Here is a 17,912-nt window from a genome sequence, read left to right on the forward strand (position 1 = left end):
AATTTATTGTAATATAATTAAGAGACACGTGGCAAACATGTGAGAAGCTGATAAATAAAAATCTGAGCAAAGTGTTCAGATTTCATTCAAAAACAAGTGAAGATGTTACATCAAAAAAAGTAATAAAATAATAATAATAAAAAGGAAAACTAAAAATCGAAAGAAGACATAAATACGTAGATAAAATAATAATTATAACAATAATTATAAACATAATTCTCTGGACATTTTATTATCTTCTACTTATTCTCTCTTTCTCTTAAAACTAATTTTCAGGTCTTTTTGTTTTCCTAATTTCTTGCCAGACATATCCATGGCGGGAGCCTCATAAGTCTCTCCCAAAATTAGCCAACTTTTTTTTAATCACCAAAAATGTGTAAAGAATTTTTTTTTTTTTTAATATTTTCCTTATAAACTGCCACAAACTTTTAAGTGGGGAAAAAAGGCTTTTTTCCCCCCAAAAAATTAAATTGTAAAACTGACAAATTCCAGTCAAAAGCCCAGAATGACACTCAGAAATAATACAAGTCATGTTTTTTTTCTGCTCTGATGGCTGTGGGATCAAAAATGTCAGTTTGAATGGTTTTCAATGGAGCATTTTTTGACCTTAACAGTCCAAATGTAACTATTTTTAGACTTATTGTAGGAGCTGAGCTGGAAACTCCAAGATTCAACAAAAATACACAATCTTAGCCAAATTTGTGCCATATGCATGAACACAGCCAAAATGATCAGAAAATGAAGAATGGAAGTTATGTAAAAATGCTCCCATCAGTCCCTAAGCCTCAAACCTTCTGTTTAATATCTCAAATATTGTCGTTTTGGTGTGACATAATAACTCTTTAACTTTCTCTCCATAGGTGACTTAAAGTCGTGTGAGTTAAGGAGTCCTGCAGCGTGAAAAAGGATGTGCTTGTTAAATATTTGCTCAAGAAAAACGATGGTTATCATAAGGTTGCTAGACAACTTGTGAAGCCAGTAGAGCCAGTCTGTTTGAATAGCCACTGGGCAAATATTTTATCTGTAAAAGAACACATGGGTCATACACCTGGTCGTTATTTCAGGACTTTAGCTGCAGGTTTGGTGTCAGCTCTGCAAGGACGCCTTTATTTTGGCCTCAAGTGGAGACAAAAGTGGCGCAAAGGTGAGCGCAGGATCCGGCAGCCTGCGGGATTACCCGGCGCTTCTTCTCCGCGCATTCTAAATATAAGTCGGTGACAAATAGTCCAAATACAGTAGCAACCCAACTGTGATGTGGGGGTGGTGCTGAGAGAACAGCTCCGGCTCCAAAAGTCTCCCCCCCACCCCCCACACTCTGTCGGATCCGGAGTCCGGCAGGAGAAGGACGCACACGGAGAGAGGAGACGCGCCCAGCTCGCTTCTGCTTCACTATCATGAAGAGACAAAACGCCCGGACTCTCGCGCTCATCATCAGCATCCTCACCTACCTGGTGGTCGGAGCGGCCGTGTTTGAGACTCTGGAGTCCAAACAGGAGAAGAGCCACAAGAGGAAGCTCGACGCCAGAAAGTACGAACTCATGCGCAAATACAACTTGACCAAAGAGAACTTCGAGGAGCTGGAGCACGTCGTGCTGCAGCTCAAACCTCACAAGGCGGGAGTGCAGTGGAAATTTGCCGGGTCTTTTTACTTCGCCATCACTGTGATAACAACAATAGGTGAGCTGGAATCTCTTTATTTTCACCTTTAAAGCATGCAGTTTGGGTGTATTTCATTTAAAAGGGTCTTGGCGTTAGTGCAGGGCCGCAGGCAGGATTTTCAGAAAGACTACAGCCCCCCTTTGTTCCAGTTTGTGCATCTTTTGTTGTATTATATTTGAGCAGTGGTGTAAAGTAAGTGAGTAAAAAAAGTGTGTATGGTCAAGAAAATGTATTTTAAGTATTAAGAGTAAAAGTAACCAATGGAAACACATCTTTAAAAGATGCCCCCAAAATCTCAAAATTATTTTAAAAGAGAGAAAAACATGACAAAACTAAAACATATTTAAGTAACACTCCCAAACCTAAAATTATTATTTAAAAAGTAGACAAAATACCCCTAAAATATTTTTTTTAAAGGAATGGAAAAAATCATCCAATAATCTCAAAATGCGCAAATTTGTGCTCCTCCTTTGCACTGTTTGAAAGTAACCGAGTAGATTTACTCAACTACTGTATTTAAGTGCAATTTTGAGATACTTGTACTTGACAATTTCATTTTCACTCAGTGGTGGAAGAAGTATTCAGGTCCTCTACTTAAGTAAAAGTACTAATACCACCCTGTGAAGAAACTCTAAATGTACTATTAAAATTTATTGATTAGATTCATAAATGAAATTTTTTTGATAGCTTTATATAATCCTCTCGCACTGATTTTCAAAGGATCTTCTTATCACCTTGTACCTTTTTTCTCTAAAGATGCGAGACTTTTCTTGCAAAGTTTCTAATTGCTTTTTTTCCCAAAATAAATCAAACTAAATTTCTCAGGTTTTAGAGGTTGAGGCGCTTGTGAAAAAGGCGTGTGAACGCAGCACAAGAAAACATGATGATTTAGATGTTAAAGGGTTGAAGTCACGTTGCGAGTCTTTTTTGACTTTCTCAAGTTGAGTCTTAAGTTTGGGAATCGAGTCTAACTCAAGTCCAAGTCACATGACTTGGCTCCTCACCTCTGTTGGTTTGTTTCGTCTTTTGTATAATTTGGACATTTTTGACAGCTTTTATTATTTAAAAAAATGTATTGCAAACACATACAGTCACAAACATTTCCAACACAAGATCGCGTCCTGAGATAACATCTAACATGAACCTTTATTTATCTTTTCCCCCCAAATTTTATTTTATATCTTTATAAAAACAAAACAACAAAAACGCTTGGATATATTCCCTAATTTTGCCTCAAAAGCACAGTGAGAGATGTCATTTTAGGCTTCCTGACGAAGAAACAGAAACAAGGTAAAGAATATTTTTCTCCTCTGGACATTTTTGTGCAGCTTTTATTATTAAAAAAAGTATTGAAAAACATACAATCACGCTCATTCACAACACAAAGATCGCGCCCTCAGATAACATCTCCTTGCTCAGTTTATGCAACATGAACCTTTATTTTACCTTTTTTCCCTCAAATTTATGTTCTGTCTTTATAAACATGCACACAAAAAAAACGCACAAAAAATGCATCGATCAGTTTCCTAGTTTTGCCTCAGAGGCGCAGTCAGAGATGTAATTTCAGGCTTCCTAAAAAGGAAACAGTTAAAAAATCATTTTCTTCTTGCAGCAAACAAAATGTTTCCTCTTCCAGATGGTTAAAAGACTCTGAGTGTTTCAGATGTATCTTCACGACAGCAGTAAAAGATTTCGACATTTATTTTTCAGAAAAACAGAGTGAAGTGACATAACCTCCATGTGAGGCGATTCGACGCCAATAAGAAATGTTTGACGAGCACCTGAAAAAGATTTGCAAAAAATAAGTGTTTTAAAAATATTACTTCATCAAATGAATTTTCTGGTAATTTTATCTCTTAACACAATTTTCTAAATCCTCTTTTAAAGATATAAATTTTATTTTAGGTTGGTCTAAGTTGTTTAAAAAGATTTTAGGTTGTTTCAAAGTGCCATTTAAACTGTTTCTAAGCTGAACTCTTTCTCGTGGTTATATAAGAAATCTAATCCTTAATATTTTTTAGTCACCTTTCTCTTCGATTTTGTCGTACATATGTCCCTTTTGACCTGTCTCATGCTGTTTGTCTTAAACTCAAATTTTTTGCCAGACATGTGAGTGTTTAGTCAAGTAGTCTATTAAACATTGTCAATATCGCTAGCTGGTATTAAAAGTGTTATTTAATTTAATTTATTTCCTTAAATTTACACATTTAAATCATTCTGACTCATTTTGACTGTTTGCACTGTTAAGTCATGTATTCCTAGTCATATGTTGCTTCATTAAAAAGGAGCATCTGTTTTCCACGAATATGAACAACGTCAAATTAAAAAAAAGAATGAAGGAAAAAGAAAATTGGTCCATTGGCGAGGTGGAAAGTGGAACATAACGTCTAGTAAAATTAGCCCGGTTTTGGCAGTATTTTAATTTTATTTAGTGAGTGTTGTCATGTTTAGTTTGATGCAAAAGGAGGATGAATTTCAGCAGCTTTTTAAAAAAAACATTTTTTCAATATTTTTCCAACATCTTTCAGTTTTTTTTCAATGTCTTTCAGTATTTTTCAATAACAAATTGTTATTGCAATATGTGATCAACAATTTCAGATTTCTCTTATAATATATTCAATAACCTTTTCAGAAAATGTTTAACCTCATAGATATAGTTGTGCTTAATTTTGACGGTTTTATGAATTTTTTTTAGATTTTAGACTTTTACAAATCACTCATTAGAAGCATCTTTTTGCCCTTTTTTTCTTTAAAAATATATTATTAAAGTAAATGTACTTTAATAGGGTACTTGGGTTTTCTGTGTGTAGTCTATTATACTGTTACCTTTGTTTTTGGGCGGTTTGGTGTTTTTTGTACTCTTTCATGTTTAGTCTGTTTTATTTTGTAGGTTCGCTCCTCATGTGTCATGTCTGGTTTGACTTCCTGTCCCTGTGTGTTTTCCCGCCTCTTTGATTACCTGTCTCGCCCTGATGGGTGTCACCTGTCCCTAACCGTCCTGCAGTCTGCTCACCTGTTCTCACGTAACCAGTAAATGTGTCCTGCTCTAACTGGCCCAGTTCTTTTGTTTTTTTGACGGATCGTTTGTTTACGTTCCTTTGTGGTCTCTCTGTATTTTCCTGCTGTTTTCTTCCCGCCTGTTTACCTGCTCGCCTCACATTCATCTCATCCACCTGTCAGCCTGCTTTTTCCACAGTTAACCCTTTAAAACCAGGGCAGTTAGTGAGATTTCTGTCAAAACTCAAAAACACCTGGACTGAAAAAAATAGCTTGATATTCATAAAAGATAGAAAACTACCTGAAAATAAGTGATTTGAAATAAGGGGCAGAAAATTAAAAAGTGCATGTATATTTTTTTCTGTAACTTAATCATTTAATTACATATTTAAAATTATGAATACAGTTTTCTGAACATTTTTTCTAGTTTTTGCAGATTTTCTACCTCCCTTTTAAAAACTTACTTTCATTATTGCATTTTCTCAGTTACCTGCTAATTTCTTGAAATTTGTGGAGCATTTCTTGCCAAGTTGCTTTTTGTCTTTTAGGATGTGTTTTTGAGGGTTAAAAAGCTTGTGAAAGACGTTTGAATGCAGCAAAAGAAAACTGATGATGAAGCAGGTTTAACAGGGTTATGGCATCTTTTTCTTCTTTAATCCACCTCCCTGCTGTCCAGCTTTGGGTCCTACCTGCTTGTTCTGCTTCAGTCAGCTGTAACAATAGACTGGTTTCCATGAACTTTTAAATTGTGCAAATTAAAAAATTGGTATTATAAATACGCCTAATGGAAAAAAAGAAGTATTTACGCTCACATGAGGTGGTATTTCATGTGATTTGAAAAAGCCATATTTCACAAAACTGCAATAGAAACACTTTTGGGGGCTTTTGTTGGGTCACATGATGCTGTGACTATTGAAGAAAAGGTGTAAGTTGTGTGTAGTTGTAAAACAGAAACACCTCGAGGCTCTGTGTCTGTTTTATGAGCAGACCGCTTCAGGGTGGTTTAGTTAAAGAAGGTGATTCATTTCCAGCATTTACAACGTCCCAGCTGAGTTATAAATACATTAATTCACAACATTAAGGCCGAGCTGAAGAGTGTGATTGAGTTTCCATTAATAAGAGGATTAGTGGGAGTGTGTGTCGGTTTCCTGTGGATTGAAGTCAAACAACAACTCTGAAATAGTCATTTTATTATCGGAACTTCAAGTCAAACTGCATACAAACATATAACGTCATGTTACCAGATGGTATATAATTTTATCATTTTCAACATTTTTATTTATCCCTGACATTTACATTTTTATCTACTATTTATAGTCATTAATAAATCATTTTATTTGTTATTATTATTATTATCATTGCTGATATTTCCTCACTTTAGGAAGCGTTTCCTTTATTCCCACTTTTTATTACTACTGTTATTTTTGTGCTTTGATTACAAAATGCTTGTATGCTATTTTTTTAACTTTTTAACTAATGTTCTAAGTTCTATTTTGATGTCTTTTTTATTTTTTTTTATTTAAAAAAATGCACTTTCACACCTAATGCATTCTTTTAAACCTTTATTTTATTTCCACAATTATTATGAATTTTGATTCTTATTATTTCTTATTATTCGTATTATTTTTAAAACATCGATCAAACGATCCAGGTTTATTTCTAAAAGGTTCAGGGCTGCAGCCACAGGTGCCCAGGCCTCCACGCCCCTGTCTGAACCTGTGACGTCCTCTCCCTCAGGTTACGGCCATGCGGCGCCCAGCACCGACTCAGGGAAAGTGTTCTGCATGTTCTACGCCCTCCTGGGGATCCCGCTCACCCTGGTCATGTTCCAGAGCCTTGGCGAGCGCATCAACACGTTCGTACGGTACCTGCTGCACCAAGCCAAGAAGTGCCTGGGGATGCGTCACACCGAGGTCTCCATGGCGAACATGGTGACGGTGGGCTTCTTCTCCTGCATGAGCACCCTCTGTGTGGGGGCCGTGGCGTTCTCCCACTGCGAGGGATGGAGCTTCCTGCACGCCTTCTACTACTGCTTCATCACGCTCACCACCATCGGTTTCGGGGACTACGTGGCTCTGCAGAGGGACGACGCGCTGCAGAACGACCCCCGCTACGTGGCGTTCTGCTTCGTCTACATCCTCATGGGGCTGACGGTGATCGGAGCGTTCCTGAACCTGGTGGTGCTTCGCTTTCTGACCATGAACACGGAGGACGAGCGCAGGGACGCCAAGCAGAGGGCCCTGATGTCCGTCAGTAAACCCAGAGGAGAGGTGGCTCATCTTCTACCAATCACAGCCTCCGCCGCCTCCACGCCTGTAGTGGACGACGCCACAAAGGCGAAAGATTTAAAAGGCGTCTACACCGAGGTGCTGCACTTCCAAACTATCTGCTCCTGTTTGTGGTACAGGAGCAAAGAGAAGCTGCAGGGCTCCATCCCAGCCATGATCCCGCAGGACTTCTCGGACCCGTACCTGCAGCAGAACAGTAACTGTCCGCACTACATGGAGCCCGGATCCACCGGCTGCGTCTGCAGTCCACGCCAGTGCTCCAGCATCAGCTCCATCACAACGGGCCTACACATTCTCTCTCCGTTCAGGGTGTTTAAGCGACGCAGCTCCGTCTAGCCTTTCAGTTCTGCAGATTTTGCTGCAGCTCAGTGCGTCTACACTGCCAGGCGGACAGCGGCCAGTCGGCAGTCCTCGCAGCAGAGACGTGACTGCACGTTTGTGGTGCTATAATCCCAGTGAAGCACATGCAGTACTGTAAACAGTCTAACACAAATGTGTGTTTGAGAGAGCGCAGCATGCAAGTGCCGGAGGCGTCTTGTGTGCTTTGACAAATTTTATTGAAAGTCATGCAGGTCACTACATGTGAACACGCTGCAGTGCATGAGGTGTGCACGGCTGCAGAGCGGCAGAGCAGCTGCTGCACACGCGGACGCTCAGGTCGAGTCAAGTGAGCAAAGGCACGATAAAAATGTCGAGATAAAATACTTCAGACAAAAATCTATTCATACTCTAGTCTTTTTGATCATAATCTCAGAGGTGCTGATTCAACATAGAGTAATTTCTTAAAGGTGCAGGATCGTTTGGTTTCTGTTTGTTAACACGCTCGCCAGCAGAACTGAAAGTTAACGCCATATTCACTCTGGTTTGGCATTTGGCCTCGCTATATTTGGGGGTTTTCTGGCACTGTGTGTCTTGGATGCTGGTCTGGGAAGGATTACCTGGGGCCCTAATGGAACGAGGGGCCCTTGAAAAGCCTGGAACAAATAGATGGTTTCGTAATTAGTGCAATAACTAATTTAAATTGTCCGTTTGTTTAAAAAAAGCGGAAGTTCTCTGAGGCCGTCCCATCGCTTTTATACACAAAGTGGTTTAGTCCGCCCCTGCACTCGGACTCGTCTCTGACATGACATAAAATGACATGACACTAAATCTGAGTGAGTGATGCTGCTGGTGCGCCAAATTACGCCACGTTTAGACGAGAACGGGCCTACTAAAAACAGAAAATTCTTTACTTTGTGTTTTAAAAAACATCTGCGTTCATATGATAACATTGAGAACGATTCTGGTGAAAACGGATCTGCAAAAAAAAAAAACCGAAAGCGCTGCAGTATGCATGCCAGGTCAGTATTTGGCGGTTTACATTTGTAATGACACATCATAGAAGAAGACCATGTGCATGTGCGACATCACCGCTCTCACAGGATCCACACGGTGCCAGTTCACACAGCGACAAAAGGGGTTCGTTTCCAAAACGTTACACTCTAAAATCCAGTTTCAAATCTTTGCATTTTCAGGCCCCTAAAATGCAGTTGTCATGTGAACAAAAGGCCAAAACGCAACAAAAATCTAACATTTCATGCAAGAACAGTAAACAGCCCCTTAGTGTGTCACGTCTTTCCCCGAGAAAGGAAATTTGGCTCCAAAAAGAAAAAAAAAAAGAAAGACCTCAGAAGTTGCTGTAGAGAAACACAGAAACTGCTCAGTGTTTGTGGCCGACGCAGCACCGACTCAAACAGCAGCTTTCTGCTTTTTACATAAGTTGCCTCGTGTTGCCCTGAAAACTTACTCCAAACAGATCGTGATTGTCAGATCTGCACTGCAGCTGACACACGCTGATCACTCAAAATGACTCATGTTCTGTGTGCCTGCCTCTGTTATTGTGATTTTCAGAGCTCTCTGCTCAAACTGCTGCTGCATCAGTCGCACACCTGCTGCGTTACGTAACGCCACAAGTGGAAAAGTTCAAATAATCATGATGACAGATCCCCAACGCAGAAAAACTACGGGCGGTCACAAGTAGACACTCAGCAGCTCTGACTGAAACACATTCAACTGTTTTTTTTCTTTCTTAACGACACTAAAAAAGCCGTCGAGCTGCATCAGTATGTCTGACAGTCTCAGCCGAACACGGTCAGCTGGATCGGCCTGCGGGAGAATATTTGACGCTTACGGTAGTCATCGTTTGGCTCTGCTGGGTCCGGAAGTCGGCCCAGAGCAGGAGCTGCTCTGTTTCATGGTGTTTCCAGTGTGACGTGAGGGCAGATTAACACCAATCATCCAGATACTTGAGAGGTGCAGATACTATTACAGGAATAATTCAACATTTTTGGAAGATATGCACATGGAGCTGCAGCTAGGAAGTGATGAATTTGAACAGTTTGTCTCTGTCCAAAGTTAAAACATAAAAACTCATAAACACACAGAGTTTGATTTATTTAATAAAAAGGTTAGTCTTCATGCTAAATATGTAGCTGAGGCCCTGTCTATACGTATATGGATACTTAAAAAAAAAAAAAGATATTACCCCTCTCGGTTAAAAAAAACCTGATGTTTCTCCTCTTCATTTTAAATAAAAAACTCTGAACACAAACTTCATTTTACAAAAAAACATGTTTTCCTTCCCCATTAAAAAAAAATCTCTCCACACAAACTATGTTTTACAAAAATACAATTTTCCCCTCTCTGTTAAAAAAGATAATTCTCTCCACACAAACTTCACTTTAGAAAACTATCAACAATTTCAGGAAACACCGAACATTAAAGTCTGAGACGGATAAACTCGGTAAATGTTTGTGATTTAAATCTTTATTTGTCTCCACTTTGCTCTTTTGACCTGAAGCACGATGAAGCCTCACAGACTCAAACAGACGTGAAGCGTGCCGAGCTCTTTAAATCACATCTGGATCAAACAGTGGATTATTTTTAGGAGCAGTTTGGGGCGGCAGATGGGAGGCGGTTTTCTGTGTTTGGACAATGAATAATTAGCTGGTTGTCAATCAGAGATAATTACGCCACAGTAGACTCGGTCTCTGCGAGTGATGGAAGAGGGGAAAAAATCCACCCTCAGATACTATTCCTCTGATTTTGGAGCCTATTTTTGGTGTTCAGTGGTGTATTTGTTCTGTAGGCGACGTGACGTCAAATCACGTTTTTCAGTTTATTTCTGGCAGCTGCTCACGAGATTTTTAACCAGTTTTGGTGTCAAATCAGAAAAGACGAGTAGCACTTTGTGAATGTGAAAAAAGGCCTGAATTAGACACTGCTTTTTCCCACTTCAGCTCTGCATTATGCTTAATATATTTATTTCATAAATAATCTTAATAATATATCAATGCTTAATATATTTATTATAATTATTTTTTGCAACACGTTCTCATGCAAAGTCGTCACATGTTGTGACTTCGCAGTAGACTTCTGAGTCTACATATTACGCTCTAGGTATCCTGCTTCTGCGTCTCTGCGATGCCAGAACATGAACAAACGGACATGCACGGGTTCGAGTTCACCCCGTTCACGTATCATGCTACCGTGACAGGTGCTATCCAGTAGTGTGTCACTACACTGCCAACCGTTCTATCTGGCCATGTTCTCAGCTGACGCCAACCGGCGGCGTATCATACAGCCGTGAAAGGTGGCTTTTGGAGTCTGGATTCTGACACTGAAATCGCTGCAAAAGCGGCGGTATCTGCCGATTTCAGAATGAAAATGGGCTGAAAAAGCTGCTGGAAATGCAGTGATTACTAGTGAAATCACGACTGGTTTTGTTGTTCGTTGGTCTGTAGCTAAGCAGATGTTTCACATCAGTGTCACGCCGTCCATCGTCTCCTTATGACAATGTCAGCTCAAGTTTCATTTCAACATTGGGGGGGACACATGAAGCCGCAGGTTTGGGATCCTCTACGAGATCACTGTATTGTTACAGCAAGAATTGACAAACAATGACATGAGAAGTGTGAAAAGTGCAAACGTAATGTCGTCATGGTTTGCAGAAACGTAACAGATTGACATTTTGAATATCTGAAGGTGGATTTTTTCCTCTTTTGACTCATTCACTCGTTCATTATTTCGCCATGTTTGGAGAAAAAGCACCCATGTGACATAAAAAACGAGTACTATTTGATCCAGGTCTGGTGGTTACTGAGAAACTTGGTTAAATGAAGCGGTTGTGATGAACTTGTTAAAGAAATTCATACGTACTGTTTGCACATGATAATGGACAAATGACGCTTTGTGCTTTCAACAGTAAGTGACCCAGAAAACAGCAGCCTGCTGTATATTATATGCAAGTACTGTATTAGTCTGAAAGTCATGTTGCGCAGACATGAACAGTTTCTCTGTGTCTTTGCTTGGAAAACACTTTTTAAGATGTCAGGGGGCAAAGTAGTACTGTAGTACTTGAACACACACAGAGTACTTGAAATAGTTGTAAAACCTTTTTCTAAATCTTGACTTGCCAAGCGAAAGTTGAGAATACGAATTTGTCAAAACAACATTGTACTATTTTGCTCAGAAAAGAACATCCATAGAAAATATTAAAAAATGTGAATATTTGAACCAAAAGCGGGTTGTTTTTGAGTTTAATGTTGTTTTTCTGGATGTCCTGAAGCACTTTACATGACTAATAATCCACAGAGTAGATCTCTGAGTTTCTGTATAAGATGCAGTCGTGTGATTTCTTCTTATCTCCCTGCTGTTTATCAACATGTGCGGTGTGAGAAAAGCCTGCTGAATGTATAGAAATGTCTCCTCGGTCCAGATGGTGTCCCCCTGGGAATGCTGACTGAAGTCCAGTTCCGGACAACCTACAGCAGGTTAGTCACGAGTGGGAAAGTATGGCGCCGTACCATTTTGTCAGGGTTTGCAGCAGCATGTATGTTTGTTACATCCAGCTCATCATCTGAGAGCAGGGGCTGGACAAAATAACGGAAACGCTTCGCATTTAGACAGAAAATGTTTTTGAAAGTGTCAAGTTTCAATGAAAGCACCAGACGTAAAGCTACATTTTATGTGCGACACAGAAGCGTGAGCCGAAAACTGCAGCTCCTCTAAAGGCTCAGACACACAAAACGGACCTCAGAGACGAGGACCAAAGGTGCAGGACGCCCCGCGGTGATCACGGCGACACACACCGCCCAACATTAGGAGGGTTTCCGTTAACCCTCAAATTGTGCAAATTGAAATTGTGAATACAAAATAATGGAAACGCATCAATTTCGAAAAAAAATCTGTTTATCGCAAAACTGCAATGGAAACACTTTTTTGGGTTTTATAGATCATATGATGTGTAACACCGGGTGGCGTTAATATGACTTTATTGATGCCAACCGCCATTAAACCCAAAGAAGAAGAAAAAGTAAAACAAAGTCACACGACATTTTACAAAACACGATGTGTGGACGGAGGAAGAGGCCGAGATCTTCTTCGCTTTGACAAGAGACAGATAAATTACGGCGATATTAGATCGGCTTTATTGGGTGGCTGCAATAGGAATAAACCTGCCGATGTTTTGGACATCCGTCGCCATGGTTACTGGAATGTTATCGCGAGAGGACATTTGCGTAACATCACTCAATGGAAACAATTGTGTTTTATCGAGATTTCGAAAATATCGTTTAAGTTTTGCGCAAATCTGTAATGGAAACTGAGCTATTGACTGACGACTGGCGGCCTGACCCATGCTCGGTTTGTCCCGAACCACCGACGCTCGTCGCTGCTAGTCGGCTTTTTTACGCCGATTCAACACGTTCTCATTCCAAGTCGTCACATGCTGCCGCTTTGTCAGTGGACTTGTGCGTCTGCATATCACGCTCTGGGTGTCCTTCTGCGCCGGCTGTTGATGTTCGGGGGAGCCGCCACTGACACCGTTAAAAAAAAACAATCTTTCTTTATGCATTTCTGCACACAGACGTTTATTACTGCTGCCAGCCACAACATATATAAGGTTATTTCCTCTCACGCAGACGCAAAACGTACACGCCGCTTGGCCGTCGGTGGAAGTCTTTGTGGCGTGTTTATGTGCAGCTTTTTGGGCTAGACACAGTCGACGTGAGGCAGCACAGCAGGGGGCTTTTTTCACCGCTAATTCTCTGAAGTTGGGTTGTTGTTTCTGGGCCTTAACATGGATTTTAACAAATTTTAGATTTAAATTTAGTTTAACTTAAATCTGTGGAAGATGTGAGCGGAAACAAAAGCGCTGCTTTTAGATTTTTGTTCTGTGTATAAAATGTTGAGGAGGATCTGATCCCCAAGTAGGAAAAGCTTGATGTGACTCCATATGAAACGAATGCATCAGCGATGAGCCCAAGATCAAGAAACTGTTGTTAAAATCTGGTCGTGCGCGCCGTGAACAGACTGACAACATCAGCGTGTCAGTGAGCCGTCAGGACTGAAACATCAAAGCAGCCTGTAAGAGCTGGCCCTGTGCCGCTGAGTCTCCTTCAGCCGGTACATGTGCACAGAAAAGCAACAGAAGGAGGATCCATTCGACAAATCCCTGTATGGACCCCCTGTGGACGAAGCATCTGCTGTTTTCTACTTTGGCCGTAGACCTGAGTATCTATGTCAAAGACCAGAATAGTTCACTGAGAAGGTCAAAGACGGCATTACGTCACTCCGTTTATTTTCTGTTTTTAGAAAAATTCGGAGCAGGTGTCTGTCACATATCCATGCCAGTTTTTTGTTTTTTTTTTTTAACTTACTGTGAAATTAAAAAATACACTGGGGACTGTTTTTGTACTTTTAGTATACATGAGGGGCAAGAGTGCATAAAACAGCATCAACAAAAGGCTTGTTTATCAAAAAAATACTGTAAGTGGAGGATCCCCTACACCCCCGACAGAGGTCCAAGCTAAAACCCTAATGTCCTAAAGTGCTAGAAAAGTCATAAAATCCTAGAAATGTCACAAAATCTTTGAAATATGCAAAAATCTTAGAAACGTCCCAAAATCCAAGAATTGTGCTAGAATACTAGAAATGTCCTAAGATCTTGGAAACATCCTAAAATCCTAAAATGTGCTAGAAATAAATTCTAGAAATATTCTTAAATCATAGAAATTCCCTACAATCATAGAAACATCTTAAAATCATGGAAACATCATAAAATCCTTGAAAAAATTCCTAGAAATGTGCTACTGTCCCAGAAGGGTCCGTTGTGGCGCAGTGCATTCTGGTATTTGTAGTTTTTTTTACCTTTTGAGTGAAAAAGTGTTTTTCTCTGTTTTCGCTTCGTCATGTGGCACCAATTTCAAAAGTAACATACAGTCCCTTATCAAAGTTTAAACTGCGCTCAGGTGCCGCTCCTATAACACACCTAACCAGTTAATTTAACCGCGAACATGTCGGTCCATCGTGTCCTCGGGTTCACTGTGAGAGACACTGGAGCATCAGTAAAGTTTCACGCGGTGGCTCCTGTTCACCAAAATTTAATGTCCTCGAGGATGGGTCTTGGGGGTCTGGGGGGTCTGGAGGGTCTGGCTCTCATGCTCGGAGCTGGCGTCGCTGCTGTGGGACTCGCGCTCAGATAAAAATACCTGCGGAAGCCAGAAAAAGTAGTCCGCGTGGGCGTAGTGTCGCAGCTCCTCGTTCACCCCCTAAAGTCTGGCAGGTGTCCGTGTCTGTGGCTGAATGCCACAACATCGGACTGAAGTTTGGAGAGCTGCAGGATCGGTGAGAGTTTAACTCCGCAAACTTTAGGGACTGTTTGGCGCATTTTACGCACTTTTCATTCTTCATTTTTTTTTATATATATATATATAATTTTGGCTCAGTTTATGCATATAGCATTAATTTTGGCAAGATTTTTTATTTTGTTTAATCAGTGAATTTCCAGCTCAGCTCCTGCACAACAAGTTTAAAATACACAGTGGAAAAAAAAGCTCCACTGAAACCCATTCAAACTGACATTTTTGATCCCACAGCCATCAAAGCAGAAAAACATGTCATGGGCTGTTTTTTCCGCCCTTTTTTTTTTTTAACCACATTTACATCTGCTCTCCCTCTCCACCCGTGTCTGCTCTCATTCTCCGCTGGTGTCTCCGAGTGACCGCTCCACTGTCATCCTCCGCCGATGTCTCCACAAGTATCTCTGCCAGTGTCTCCGAATGTCCACTTCGCTTTGCTCTCATTCTCCGCCGGTGTCTCCGCTTGTCCTCCGCCGGTCTTCTGCCGGTGCTCCGCTGGTCCTCCGCTCTCATTCTCCCTTGGTGTCTCCACCAGTGTCTCTGCTGCCCACTCCACTCTCAGTCTCTGCAGGTGTCTCCGCCAGTGTGCGCTCCGCTCTCAGTCTCTGCAGGTGTCTCCGTTGATGTCCGCTCCGCTCTCATTATCCAATCCCAATCTCGCCTTTGGGGCACCAAAATCGCTCGAGCCGGCCGACGCTGTCTGCAGACATTATTTAACAACAACGCTCTTTATTTATGGAGTTAGAGCAGAGATATGAAGGTTTGTCTCAGAAAATATAATTTGGCACTGGAAAAAAATAAAATTAAAATAAACTTGCCAGTGAAATAATTCACTGAAAAGGTTGATTGACTGATTATTATTTGCTTTTAAATTTAAAATGCAGTAAAAAAAAAAAAAAAAAATCATGGTTATCACTATGGGTTTTTTCAATGTCATTCTTTTAATAATAATAATTAAAAATTATTTTAGTGATTCTGTGGTTTATTTTTTTCCTTTTTTCAAAGCCATTTTTATGCCAAAATGTATTTTTACTGCTGCAAGGCCATATTTATTGATTAATTTACACTACAATTTTGATGTGCTATAATTTTGTGTCACTTCATATTCATAGTTTTGTAGGCATACATTATACTTTTTATTCCATAACATTTTTGGCATTTATATTTTTTTAATATTTTTATTTATAATAATTTATAGATTACAGTCCCAAAAATACTAGTTTTTAATTTGTTGCACATTTTTTTATTTATGTAGTAGCTTTGCAGCGTAGGCAGTAAATCAGGGCGTCCGCACCTTTACCACGTTGGCGTCGGCATGAAGTGCGTCAGCTTTACCACAGTGTGTTACTATATTTGTAAAGCTTGTTTGACAAGAAAAGATTATTCTGTTTTTGTTTTGTTCATCACAGTCAAAGAGTTACAGCACAGAATCTGTGACACAGAGGAGAAGTTTTATTTGTGTTTCAGCTGTTTCCGCCCAAACACTGTCAGAAGTGACTGTGAGGCATTTGAAGAGGTGTGCTTTTCTTTTCTCTGCTGATTCCTCTGTTTGTCTGCACCATCAGAAATACTGAGCACATAAACAATGAAAAACATAACGAGGCAGTCATGGGAACATTAAAATATTACCACAAAAAAATAATAATAATTTGTGTCTCTACTCCACAGCCCATCAGGTTTTGTTTTCCCTCCTGTGTGGAAAAATGATACTTAAGTGCTTCACGACTCACTAATTCATCACCCTTTTCAGTGTATTCAGTGTAAGGGTTTTTCCTAAAAATAAAAAAATTTAAAAATCACCAAAATGATTTCTTTGAAAATTAAAAGAATTGAAAGAAAAAAAAACCCCAAAATAAATACATTATAAAAAATCAACATTTTTTTTCTTAAAAAAATTGAATGGAAAAAATGCATGGTTTTTTCTTTAAAAATCTGCAATGAACAAGAACCAATAAGGAGTGTGGCTTATCACTTCAGAGCATGTCTTTTCCTGTCAAAGTCATGGAAATGTATTAAGAGATTAATACACTGTGAGGTTTTCTTTTCCCTCCTGTGTGGAAAAACAATAATTTGGTGCTTTACTTCACTGTAGCGGGACATTAATGCACATAAAGACATTTTTTACGTCTCTGACTTTGGTTGATGTTAAAGTCCGCTCTCCTGTCCTCAGTCTCTGTTGTTCACAAATCACAAGCAGCGTGGACTAATTTTATCTCCGAGTCCAAAAACCAACTGCTTTGGGGTTTTTTCAGGATTGGTGGGAAGAGGTCCAGTTTGGCAGCGTGAGACTGCAGCGTGTAATGTCATGTGGACGGTAACAGCTGATGCTTCACACAGATTTTAGTCAGAATCACTTCGTTTATTAACAATAGTGAAGCGATCACTGCTGCAGTTTTGGGGTCCGATTTCCGGGATAGAAATTAAATTCACCTTTAACTGTCAGTTGAAGTGTCTATATGGTGTTACAATGTTTGAATTTCTATTTAGAAATTAAGGGTCAGGGACTGTTCAGTATTTATTAGGGGAGGGGATGGCTGGGGTGTGACTTTTTTTCTGTTGTTTCAAATTTTTACTTCGAAAATCCGGGATAACTTTTTATTTTTTACATTTTGTGCTTATGATAAATGGTGTAATTTTGCCAACTTATTTTCTTTAAAAAAAAAAAAAAAGTCAATATTTTAGAGTAAAAGAAAATTGCCAAAATGATTCGAAGAAGAAAATTCCAAAAAATAATAATAATTAAATAAAAAATGTTTTTGTTTTTCTTTTTTTCTCCTAGGACTTGAAAGGAAAAAAAATCACATCAATTTAATCTCCATAATACTGAAGTTTAGGGGAAAAAACTGAGGTTTTTACTATTTTTGTGCATCCTGATTAGTTTTTGGCAAAATTCTAACTGAAATGCAGAATAAAGTGATTTGATAAATATGAGTTTATTTAGCTCAGTTTTGGTTATGATTTTATTTCTGACTGAAGTTTTTGTTGCAGGTGATGTGTCAAAGGACCATCAGAAATTTAAAAAATCGTGATGATTTCTGCTTTGAAAGAAAAATAGAAAAATAGAAGTCCCTCCCCTGTGTTTTAAAAAAGATTTCACATTGAACAGTGAAAACATTGTTTTGTTTTCTTTTGTTTGTGACATAATTTCTGCCATTGTTGCTAAACTGTATTATTTGTCTTTGTCCATCTGTCCCAGTATATTCCCATTAATCCTAAAACTCGGTGTTTGTGGTCACAGCTGATCCGGACGGAGGCGGTAAAGTGACTCTGATGCTGTTTTTCAGAGAAG

At 39.6% G+C, this 17,912-nt stretch overlaps 1 protein-coding gene across 1 annotated transcript; it reads left to right on the forward strand.

Annotated features, from left to right (window-relative positions):
* The first annotated feature begins 77 nt into the window (after positions 1–77).
* On the forward strand, positions 78–11,504 carry kcnk3b (potassium channel, subfamily K, member 3b). Its single transcript, XM_042501352.2, has 2 exons — positions 78–1,677; positions 6,394–11,504. Exons 1-2 carry the CDS (start codon positions 1,395–1,397, stop codon positions 7,278–7,280), a joined length of 1,170 nt encoding a protein of 389 aa, XP_042357286.1. The 5' UTR covers positions 78–1,394; the 3' UTR covers positions 7,281–11,504.
* Positions 11,505–17,912: the final 6,408 nt, after the last annotated feature.

The sequence above is a fragment of the Plectropomus leopardus genome, chromosome 14 (assembly GCF_026936395.1).
Source record: "Plectropomus leopardus strain MGB_pleo_1.0 chromosome 14, ASM2693639v1, whole genome shotgun sequence".
In the NCBI taxonomy this organism is placed as follows: Eukaryota; Metazoa; Chordata; class Actinopteri; order Perciformes; family Serranidae; genus Plectropomus; species Plectropomus leopardus.

Bases quoted from the DNA above. Each gene is read 5' to 3' on its own strand.
- kcnk3b (XM_042501352.2), top strand. From the start codon at position 1,395: ATGAAGAGACAAAACGCCCGGACTCTCGCGCTCATCATCAGCATCCTC. The intron at 1,678-6,393 runs GTGAGCTGGAAT...CCTCTCCCTCAG, and splicing joins CACTGTGATAACAACAATAG to GTTACGGCCATGCGGCGCCC.